The sequence below is a fragment of the Palaemon carinicauda genome, chromosome 13 (assembly GCF_036898095.1).
Source record: "Palaemon carinicauda isolate YSFRI2023 chromosome 13, ASM3689809v2, whole genome shotgun sequence".
NCBI lineage: Eukaryota > Metazoa > Arthropoda > Malacostraca > Decapoda > Palaemonidae > Palaemon > Palaemon carinicauda.
In genome coordinates, this window is record NC_090737.1 from 23,635,045 (window position 1) to 23,647,544 (window position 12,500).

The 12,500-nt window shown below is 43.9% G+C and overlaps 1 protein-coding gene across 1 annotated transcript in view; it reads right to left on the minus strand.

Annotated features, from left to right (window-relative positions):
- Positions 1–12,500, minus strand: part of LOC137651465 (glutamate receptor ionotropic, kainate 3-like) — a 26,249-nt gene that overhangs the window by 13,401 nt on the left and 348 nt on the right. Inside the window, exon 2 of the mRNA XM_068384690.1 lies at positions 1,099–1,364. Within this exon, the coding sequence (XP_068240791.1) occupies positions 1,099–1,364 (266 nt within the window). The remainder of the gene's footprint in view (positions 1–1,098; positions 1,365–12,500) is intronic.

Here is a 12,500-nt window from a genome sequence, read left to right on the forward strand (position 1 = left end):
GACCATCATTTACTAGGTATATGATTCCAGACTTGCTCTCCCCTCCACAATAGAAAGATTCCTTTATCGACCGAGTACAAGGTACATGACCTAGTACTGGCCAGACCCTATCAGACTATTCATGCTTGTAATGGAGAGATAGTCTCCCTTGCTCCTATATGGGACCAGGGGGCTGGCATATTCCAGAGAAGAAAAAGGACCTACCAGTTTGGTTCTAAGGGGACTCCGTACCCACTAATAAGCAAGTTGCCCCTTTTTAAGACAAAAGGTTTGTATGCCCTGAGGAGCAAATAAAATATTTTGAAATAATTTACATTTTTCCAAACGCTACAGGCTATAGTCATTTAAAGTTTAATTTGCTGCCTCAATCATCCTTCCTGAGGCAAAGATCAAAAGTGAAGAATCTTGACTGGAAAGTGGACAGGACTACTCTCTCATTACTTATCAATAACTACCCATTCTAGCTCAGTTGAAGACATTCCTACTTTAAAGGACAAAATATTTGTAAGTCAATGGGAACAAACAACAATCAAGATAAATTTTAATTGTGTCAAGTTAAAGTTGTCTGGTTTCAGTTCCAGTTTCATCAGAATCGATGCTCAATAGAACGTCAGCCGGGCAAGCCCAACCCCCTCACTGTAGTGCCCAACCACAGCAGTAGCCTCCCCAGTAAACAGCTTAAACTCACGGTCCTTGGCGGGGATCGATCTGCTGCCATGCGAATGTTAGGTGAACGCGTTACTACTGTACTAGCCAGGAGGCTATTTATCATATTTGAATTACTTTTTTCCCTTTTGCGGGCTCTATAATATTCAACAGTTTTTTTTTCTGTAAGAGTTATGAACATTTAAAGCTAATTCTGACCTATCTGGATTAGATAAAATAAATGAAGTTGTTGTACCCTCTTTTTTTTATCACAATCCAATTAGTAATCTTTTATTAACTTTCTGCCAACCTTGGCTATCATCTGTTAATTGACTTCTGATCTCTAATTGTAAACAGCATTGAACCTTGTATTTTAGCAAAATTGAAACTTCTGTTTACCAGGATTGAACCTCTTCTTTTAACAAATATTGAACCCACTGTTTGTTTGCTTACGTTGCACCCACAGCTACCATCTGTTTCATTGTCTCGGGTCTGTTGGGGTACTTGGGAATTGTCAGGAAAGCTGTGAGATTTCCCTTGTAGGCTGTGCAGATGATGAAGGAAAACATAAACCACATACTCAGGAGAAGGCGAGTAGAGTTAGTCTTCGGCCACCTATCGGAAATCATTTGACCAAAGAGGGACCCAATGACATCCACTACCACAGTTCCAGTTGTCAGTCTTTTCCTTCGGTCAGCATAGCTTCCAAGTCGACTAACCTGTAGGTTATGAAATTGGAATTTTTTTACATTAATTCAGCATTTTATGGGAAAAGATATATTAGAAGGAAATTGATATTTATTTAGGTTTGCCAAAAGCTTAATGGTAATTGATATTTATTTAGGTTTGCCAAAAGCTTAATGGTAATTGATATTTATTTAGGTTTGCCAAAAGCTTAATGGTAATTGATATTTATTTAGGTTTGCCAAAAGCTTAATGGTTACTCAGGAACAGCAGAGGCTATAGACAGGTCATTGTGCTGACATGCAATATCCTAGAGCTAGAATATATGCACATATGATCAGTGGTAAGCCCACTCCTCACTCAAACCAGGACCAAGAAGGTGCAGGAGATGGCTATTGAAGAGTTGGCAGGTAGAATTATCCCCCCTCCCAATCTCTGTCCACCTCTATCTCACAGCGAAGATAAGGTTGGGATTTTTCCAAATGATACCTATCAAGGCTTGGGTTTGGGAATTGCAGATATAGAATAAATGTTGCTGACATTTTCTCAAAGCCATCACAACCTTGGTCATTATTACTAACTAGGCCTACTTATGGTATATTCTGTAAAATTAGCAAGTTTTAATTAAGTTTCTCAAGAAATTTTAACTCTAGTTTTGATTTAATGATATATAAAAGTTGACCTTGGTTCAGTTTCATAGTGGAGTGCCATATAGTCTAAAAAATGTGAGAATTTTATGATTTTATATATATATATATATATATATATATATATATATATATATATATTATATATATATATTATATATATAACGGATTTTGAGCGAAGCGAAAAATCTATTTTTGGGTGAGATGGCCATGTCGTCCTGATGGAAGTTCCTATAGGGTAGCTTCCTAGGGTATATTACAACTACGGTGATATTCCCAGAGAATTTACCTTAAGGTACCAGAATTCTAACTCCTGGAGCGAGTATCCCTCGTGAAAGGGATATCGCGACATATCAGAGGACGTATTCTTGACACGCCACATGGCAATCTGCATCCTGGACAGAGATTTCATCTCGTAGGAGGGATTGGCAAGAAACGAATTCGGGAAAGAAAAAGGGGAGCCGCTCCCAAGGCTTCCCTATCCTCCGATTCGTATGCGTGCCTGGCGCCATCTGTATTCCTTGTAGCGTACACGAGGTGCTACAGATACTGTATGTAGGGAGGGGTCCTACAGCCCTTTCTTAGAAAGGCAAGGGCGGGTCCATCAGGACGACATGGCCATCTCACCCAAAAATAGATTTTTCGCTTCGCTCAAAATCCGGTTTTTGGGCTCAAGCCATGTCGTCCTGATGGAAGTGTACCAGAGCATTACTGTATCTGTGGATTCTCAGAACGTGCCGTACTCCCCGGATGTAATTTTTCCCGGTCGACTAGACCTAGAGACCTAAGATGTTACCGTTATACATCTTTTCAACTAACTATAAACCATGTTAGAGCTTCCTGCCCCCTTACAGGGAAGAGTCCTACTAGACTCTGGAAAAGTCTCGAAGAGTACATATACCTATGTATGAATACCAGGCAAGCTAATATAGTGGTCTCGCCCTATATTAAGTAAAGCATAGTTTTTAAAGAACCACTGCGTCAATATGAAATATCGACCAGTTCTCCGCACAATACTTGTATTGGACAAAGGTTTTATATCCGTATAGGAGGAAAACCAATGCAACATAGCTTGCATAAAGGAACAATTCTATTAGAATTATCCCAGATAAGGTACATAGAATGAATGCTCAATTATACCAATAAATTGACACAGGTGAAGGGGACGCAAGGTTCTCAAGAACCAGTTTATTGACAGGCAATAAATAGACAGGTTAACCACAATTATATATATATATATATGTATACATAAGAAGAGGATAACCCAAAACTTTAAGCATAAGTATGATAGTAAACAGAGCTTGTTTGTCTGAAAGAAAAACATTAAATGCCACTTTTAAGATACCGAGGTATCAAAGTCATAAAAGTCTGTATTACAAATCAATGACATTAGCGTTAGAAACGCTCGGCACACATGTCTGCACTTATGCTAGGTTCACCTTCGGAAATGGAACAGTCTACATGGGCAACACAGTGCCCTCACTTAGTTTGTAGTACAGTATGTAACTACACACTCACCCTGGAATTAATCGTCCCAATTAAGACCACTGTTCCTCGCAGAGTTAAACAGTAGGGTTAACACCGCGACCCACTGCTACCACAGATCTCTTTAGTTCCTCTACTTGCTTCGCATAGTGGCGAAAGAACACTCTGGAAGACTTCCAGCCAGTGTATGAACGGAGATGTTCAAAATCCATACAATTAAAGAAATTTAAGGATGAGGCAACTTTTCTCGGATCGTGACCTGCGGGTGTATTGTCAGGATCCGCTCTGCGAATAAAATATGTGATTTTCGCTCTGAGTTGATTCAGAGATAAATTTGAGCCTGATGTTTCTCCCCTGAATAGTTGACCACCCTTGAAGTCTGAAGTTCTATGAAGATAGACCTTTAGGCATTCTACTGGACATATAGATGCATCTTCTTTCAGAGGGCAGATTCTCCAGGGTCCCCACCTGTTGGTGGGTAACTCATTCTTGGCGAGAAACGTAGGATCCGGAAGCAGGTTCAGTTCTCCCCCAGCCAGGAACTGAACACGACCTGCCTCTCTCGAGAGGCTACAATCTCACTAATCCTGGCCCCGAACGCGAGTGCAAAATAGGAAAATAACTTTTTGTGTCAAATCCTTTAACGCACACTCTTCATTGCTCAACAGAGAAGCGAAATGAAGAACTTGTCTAAAGACCATGAAATGGGCTTTGGAGGTGCTGAAGGTCTGAGCCTAGTACAGGCTTTCGGGACTTTATTAAAGATCTCGTTACCTAGGTCGACCTGGAAGGCATATAGAATGGGTCTTGTCAAAGCAGACTTACACGCTGAAATCGTGTTAGCTGCCAATCCTTGACCATGGAGGTGGAGAAGAAAGATAAGCAGAAGTCTGTCAAGATCTCCTGCGGATTCTTCGCCTTGACAAAAGGCCACCCATTTTCTCCAAGATGACTCATATTGCCTTCTAGTAGATTTGCACTTATATTCCTCAAGGAAGTCTATGCTGGCTTTCGAAATCCCGAAACGCTTTCTCACCGTTAGGGAGAGAAAATCATGAGCTGCAGGGTCCGGGTTTTCTGTAATGAAGCGCTGACAGTTGACTTCTGGACTCGTTGGGTCAGAACTGGATCTGGTAGCGGTACAAACTTCAGCTACAGTTCCAATGCCAGGAGGAACCACACGCTGTTCGGCCACTTGTGGGCCACTATTGCCGCTACCCCTTGAAGGATCTCAGTTTGTTGAGGACCCTCAACAGAAGGTTGTGAAGAGGGAACAGATAAATCTTGGACCATCTGTTCCAGTCGAGGGACATCGCGTCCACTGCTTCCGCTAAGGGGTCCTCGTACGGGGCACGTACAGGGGCAACTTCTTGTTGTCTTTCGTCGCAAAGAGGTCTATCTACAGTTCTGGGACTGATTCAGAATGAAGGAGAATGATCCTGCGTCTAAGGACCATTCCGACTCTATCGGTGTGAACCTGGATAGAGCGTCCGCTGTCACATTGCGGACTCCTTGAAGGTGAACTGCCGACAGGTACCATTTCTTCTTTTCCGCCAATCGGAAGATGGCCAACATCACCTGGTTGAGAGGTGGTGACCTCGATCCTTGTCGATTCAAGTATCTCACAACTACCTCGCTGTCCATCACCAACCTTATGTGGATCAAGTGACGCGGGGAGACTTTCTTCAAGGTAAGGAGCACTGCCCTAGCTTCTAGAAAGTTTTATGTGAAAGGTCTTGAATAGCTTGGACCAAGTCCCGTGGACTTTTTTCCGATGAGAGTGACCTCCCCATCCCTCCTTCGAGGCGTCTGAGTGAATCGTCACCGACGGGGGAGGTGGCTGAAGAAGAACCGACTTCTTTAGATGTCTGGCTTGGGACCAAGGCCTGAGAAGAGTACTTAGCCGAAGCGGCTGGTCTTCTCAGATCTCCGCTCGCGTTTGATGCATAACTTCTCCAAACTCCGATTGCATCCTTTAGCTGTGCTCTTAGCACTGGGTCTGTCACCGAAGCAAACTGGAGAGAGCGCAGTACCCTCTCCTGCTCGCGTCTTGATATCCTTTCGGAATCTAGAAGTCTCTTGACAGAACCCGCTATCTCCTTCCTTTTCTTCGCCGGGATGGAGAAACGGTGTGACAAAAGGTCCCAGTGGATTCCCAGCCACTGGAACTTTTGAGATGGAGAAAGTCGAGACTTTTTTCTGTTGATCTTGAAGCCTAGGTACTCTAGGAACTGGATCACTTGACTGGAAGCTTGCAAGCATTCTGTCTCGGATGCTGCCCACACCAACCAGTCGTTCAGGTAGGCTACTACTGTACCTGAATTCCCTTTAGGCGTAATTGTTTGAGAGCTACGCTCGCAAGCTTCGTAAAAATCCTTGGGGCTATGTTTAGCCCGAATGGCATGGCTCCGAAGGCGTATAGTCTTCGTTGTAGCCTGAACCCTAGGTAGGGGGAGAGTCGATGGCTAATTGGAATGTGCCAATAGGCGTCTGACAAGTCTATAGAGACGGAATATGCCCTCTTGGGCAGTAAGGTCCTTATGTGTTGCAGTGTTAGCATTTTGAATTTGCAATTCACTATGAACTTGTTGAGTGGCGACAAGTCCAGAATGACTCTGAGCTTTTGCGAGTCTTTCTTGGGAACACAAAACAGCCTCCCTTAGAAATTGATGGGCTTCACCCTTCGGATCACCTTTTTTCTCCAACAGTTCTTGAACGTACTCCTCCATAACGGGGGTGGAGTGTTGGAAAAACCGAAGGCACGGGGTTGGAGTGCTGTACCAGCTCTCGCCCAGTCCATTCTTGAGTAGGCTGTGGGCCCAGGGATCGAAGGTCCACCGATCCCGAAATTTCAGAAGTCTCCCTCCTACCGGTATCACCTCACTTGGACTGCCGTCCTGAGGTCTTGCCTTCCTGACCATGACCACCCCTGAATCCCCTTCCCCTTGAGGGGCGTCTAGACGAGCCTCTGGCTGCTCCTCTAGGCTTTGCTCGAAAGGAAGTAGACTGCCCTTCGAACGCTGGGGTGAATGCCGTGGACTGTGTCGACACGGCCTGGGGTACCCACTGAAAAGTGGTCGGGGTTTGTGCCACGATCTGGGGCACTGGGGGCAATGGCAATTGCAGTTGCTGTTGCTGTCTAACAGGCTTGGCTGGCCGAGACGGTAGCCTAGTCCTCATAGTCTTCCTCTTTGGTTGAGGACCCTCATCTGGGGAAGACTTTCTTTTGATAGACAGGCCCCACTTCTGGAGAAGGTTTCTATTCTCCAAGGCGGCCTTATCAACAACTTCTTTGACCAAGTCGGTAGGGAAAAGGTCTTTTCCCCAAATGTTGGAGGAGATTAGTTTCCTTGGCTCGTGTCTCACCGTAGCCGAGGTAAACACGAACTCCCTACAAGCTCTCCTTGCCTTGACGAAGCCATAAAGGTCCTTCGTCACTGTGGCCAGATGAGTCTTGGCCACTACCATGAACATTTCATGGACCTTGGGGTCACTTGCCATCGTCTCGAGAGTAGTCTGAAGAGACATTGAGGCAGTCAGTCTTTCTTTTGTAACGAACTCTCTTCGCAAAAGAAAGTCAGACAGCTTAGGGAGGTCCTCGCTGAACTGACGTCCGGCAATATCAGCCTCCAACTTTCCAACTGAGAACGTAAGATGGACGTCCTTCCAGTCTTTGTGGTCCATAGGCAGGGCCAGCGACAAGGGTTTACACTCCTCTAGGGAGGGGCAAGGCTTGCCGGCCTCGACTGCTTTTAGTACAGCCAGAAACCCTTTCTGTAAAAAGGGAAAGGCTCTAGTAGGCGAGGACACAAAGGAAGGGAGCTTCCTGTTCAATGCGGCTACCTTTGAGTTAGAGAAGCTCCTCTCTTTCATCGAGGATGAAAGTAGAGCTTGAGCCTTAGCATGGTCCATCACTACGACCTCCTTCGGCTCTGTCTCCTCCTTTGAAGCTGGTTCCTTCCTCAGCCGGACTTAACAGTCCGGATATGATGCCTTGCTGGGCCAGAATTCCACCTCCTCCAGGGGAACTGAGCCCAGCTTATCCGAGATGATCTTTCCAGTCGTCATCGGCATGTGCTCAGCATACCTCCATGGGTTAGCATCTGAGCACAAGGGAAGGTCTTTCACATTGAGCTTTTTCTGGGGCCCATGTGATTCTGCAAGGCACTGCATTCGCAGTTCCATTGCAGCCGCCTTCTCCTGATTCTCCTTCTGCATTTGTTGGCTCATTCCAACAATAGAAGAGAGGGCCTGTCCCAGCTCTACTGGGAGACCGGCCAATGTTGAGGGAATAGGCTCCGGAATCTGAACCGGAGTAGCCGACACCTCGTCGACGTCTACCTCTACAACGTCTGGGGCTTGAACTTCATCCTGGGCTTCTGCCAGGAGGTCTTCCTCCAGACACTCGTCCACATCAGACATCCTGTCATCTAACTGGATGTCTTGCATCGCGACTGCGACTACAGCATCCACCTGGATCTGAACTTAGGGGATCTCCTCTTGAGGCTGGGGAATCACTGCATCAGCTGATGCCTTAGGGAAAAGATACGCCCTCATCTTCTCACTTGGAAGATAAGGGCCAGAAGTGTTCTTTTGGAAGCCCCTTACCCAGGTACGAAGCTTCTTCCTAGCTATATCCCTTGATTCCTCCGTCCTAGGGGAATCAAAGGTCTCAGTAATCAGGTTAGTGCACACAGTACTTACCTGAGGGTCCCAATACCGGAGATCATCCTTGGAGACAGCGTATGCTGCGTGTCTCCTACAAAACTCATGTCCGCAGAGGTTCTTGCTGCGGACGTTGCAGAAAGCACTTCCGCACTTCGGAGTGTCCTTCTGTAAAGAGAAGAAATTTCCATGAGTATCAAGTGAACTATGTATCACTGGATATGCATAGTATAGCATAACAATTCAGAAAGGAAAGACACACACTTGTGTTTCCCTCACAACCCATTGTTGCAGCCTTCCAGATAATAAAATCAAATGGTTAATCTCTTCTAGAGTAACCAATGCAAGGTTTCCAGAGGAAACAGGTGGAGCTCACACCTAAGCAATGATTTTAAAATCCTGGATAATAGACAGGAAAGAACTCGCTTCCCTAAATCCTATCTGTAGGGCAACAGCAAAGGGATGTGCGAGAAAACACAATAGTGTTAGAAGACACAGTGCTGTACCAAAACCCTTACCATAGTTTTCTTCTTACTGTATATGTTATACTGAAGAATACTAGTACAGTATAGGGGGATGCCGGCACACACCATAACTAGCTTTAAAGTATACTACTTAACAGCTATAAGGCGGCAGCACTCTGGTTCAAATGCATGTGCCAGTCGGCAGCAACTGCCGGCCGGCAACAGCCAATGTCGGCCGGCAATGGCTGCCGACCGGCAACTACACAAGGTAGTACCCAGCTGCCGGCCACACTCTTGGTGACCGGCAGACAAGGGCTGACATAAGCCAGCCGGCAAAGGTACAAGACCGATGCCAGCCGGCAGCAAAAGAACCAGAGGACTACACCTGCCCGGCTGCCGGCCTATGAGGCCGGCAGCCGGGTCGGGTACAGCACTAGAGGAAAAATAGAATGGATGCCGGGATAAGAGTGTACACAACCTCCAAGCCCGGCAACCGAAAGAGTGCATATAAGGAAGGGGAGAAACTAATTCAGGCTTCCTGACCAATGCCGTCTGGCTCTACAGGCAGGCATGGATGAGGGACCAAGAGAGGTCCGGGCAGCACTCGAAAACATAAGACCCTTGCCGGCCGGCAAGGGGCTGAGTCAATTCCACATCCTAACCTATACTAGGTCCAGATGTAGAACGACGTACAGTACAGTAATGGCTAGGCCATTACGGAGAAAGAGGGGGAAGGGACAAGAGGGTCCTACCAACCTTGCTTTAGTGACAGATCACCCGCAGCCAAGAAACTTATCCTAGCCTAAGGGAGATCTAAGGGGGAAGGCCAGCAATACTTGCCAGCTCCCAGAGCACCAAAGCAAGGAAGGTGTTGCTACTCCCAGGGAAAGAAACTTATCCTTCCCCGAGAACAGCAACAAGGACTAGTCTGGTAGATCACAAAAGAAGGAATCATATCCACAGAAACCTTCGGTAGTGACCTAAGGGGGCTAAGCTCCCTTTGTCTGTGTCAGGCCAGCGAGGGGGACTCTGCCCCAAGCCAGACAACACAGACTCAGACTAAAAAAACTCTGTTGTTCTGTCCCTCTTGAACCATACTACAGGAACAGGAAGGTACAGTAACACCCCAGTATAGTTTTATCGAAAATAAATTCGGAAAAAACCACTTAGGGATAAGCCCAAGGCTTAAACAGAGGGAAAGGGATTGCATACCTTCTCCGAAGAAAAGAAAGCAACCGGGTAGTATGATAAAGTATACTAAGGCTCCATAAGCAACTAGCCTAGGCACCAAGAGAATCGATTACCTAAATCACCGAAACTCACTCGTATACTATCTTGGAAATATTCCACACAGTCTTAAATGTATAAAATATAGCCTAAAGCTTCAATAAAATTTTTATTACACTCGGAAAAACCAAAATCATGCATGAAGTACTAGGACCAAACGACTAGGCTACATGGCCTACCGTAGGCCAGAATGGCGAATACTTCGCCAAATTAATACTAAGCACGAAAGGAAATCTTATGTAATGCTAAATAGCTAAAATTTATTAAAGCAAAACAACCAGGAATGTCGCTCTGACTAACTAAATTTATACCTAGCGAGCGACAGCGTCCAGGACGCCTCTGGTAGGCTACGGCTCTTGTAACAAAGATTAATCCTATTAATCACTCAAAATTTTACCAAGAGCCTACATTTATACATAAAAGACATTATACTCAACTTATCAGAGGCCGACGAAGACGGAGAAGCCATGAAAAAGTAAAATAAATCCAAGATTTGCGAGAAACACAGGAAAAAACACCGAGTTGTTAAGCTACGCAAAAAGGAATACAGATGGCGCCAGGATTGGCGCCAGGCACACATACGAATCGGAGGATAGGGAAGCCTTGGGAGCGGCTCCCCTTTTTCTTTCCCGAATTCGTTTCTTGCCAATCCCTCCTACGAGACGAAATCTCTGTCCAGGATGCAGATTGCCATGTGGCGTGTCAAGAATACGTCCTCTGATATGTCGCGATATCCCTTTCACGAGGGATACTCGCTCCAGGAGTTAGAATTCTGGTACCTTAAGGTAAATTCTATGGGAATATCGCCGTAGTTGTAATATACCCTAGGAAGCTACCCTATAGGAACTTCCATCAGGACGACATGGCTTGAGCCCAAAAATATTATTTATATACAGTGAACCCTCGTTTATCGCGGTAGATAGGTTCCAGACGCGGCCGCGATAGGTGAAAATCCGCGAAGTAGTAACACCATATTTACCTATTTATTTAACATGTATATTCAGACTTTTAAAACCTTCCCTTGTACGTAGTACTGTTAACAAACTACCCTTTAATGTACAGAACACTTAATGCATGTAATACAGTACCCTAAACTAAAACAGGCACAAATATTAAAGGCGACTTTATATCATGCGTTTCCTAAACACGCCAAAAAGCACGATAAAAAATGGCAACCAATGTTTTGTTTACGTTTATCTCTGATCCTAATGAAGAAACAAACGCATTTACACATCTGTTTATAGGTTAGTTTTTGCATCAATTATATTGATTATTCAGTACAGTATGTTGATTTGGTTATTACTAATGTTTTACTTAATTTTTCTTAGGACTTCCAAATGAAATTTTTTTCTTTATGACGCCGCCTGAAACGACGGCGTCATAAAGTACGCTCAGTAAACAAACTAAGGAATTTAACCCGCATGATGAAAGTGATAAATAATGATATTACAGTAAAAGCTTTTATAAAATATGTTATTACAAATATTATTTACCGTATCTATATAAAATCATACATACGTAGCAAAGCAGGAAAACAATCTACGAGAGAGAGAGAGAGAGAGAGAGAGAGAGAGAGAGAGAGAGTTGTTTTACATACGTAAATGTAAATTTTAAACAAAACAAAAATAGCCCCATTTCATATAAAATAGATTACAAATATTTTACTTTATCATATTACAGTAGTCTGTATAATACTGTAAAGTTCAGTACAGTATGTTGTTGTTAAAGTCGTGGCGATGAAATTCTCACGAAACAAAAACACGCCATTTGATTACAACAGCTGATTCATTCTCTCTCTCTCTCTCTCTCTCTCTCTCTCTCTCTTCGTGTTATACAATACTTACATTTAGATGAAGAAACTAAAATTAGTTTTCTTAGTGTCAATTAAATACGAAATGAAATAATTAGGCCGAGTCTACATCCATTTCAATCATAGCCAAAAATAGGGCATCCGATTTCATCAGCAAACCACTATTTTTTGGGAAATATTTTATTCTAGAAAATTGCCACTCTTTAAATAGTTAATTGTACATTAAGAAAGCGTGTACTTTTGTTTTTAAATTTCGGGTGTGTTTTAAAAATCGAGTATTGTTGACTTTTTTTTTTTTTTTTTACTTTTGGCTGTGATTAGATCAGCTGTCATCTAGCTGCCGCTCTTGAGTGTGTACGAATACACTAACAAAGTATCATTTATACCATTTCTTAACTTATTCAAACCGTCTACAGTATACAGTTGATATTACATAAGCACCAATGTGTTATAACCTATCAAATTTTTTTGTTTATTACATTTAAACCCCCCTCTATCTCTCTCTCTCTCTCTCTCTCTACCTATATCTCTCTCTCTCTCTCTCCTCTACCCCCTCTCTCTCTCTCTCTCTCTCTCCTCTCTCTCTCTGTGGGCTACTTTTCACTACCTCCCATTCCTTACCTCTCTCTATCTCTCTAACAAATGATATCTTTGTTGCTCCTCAAAGTTTCATTTATATTGAAAATCAATCATGATTCAATTTTCCTTACTTTCTCCAATCTCGCACCATCGGTCACATCGCGGTATTTTCGATATTTCCAGAAAATCCGCAATATATGTATAGACATGGGTTATGAAAAAAAATCCGCGAAG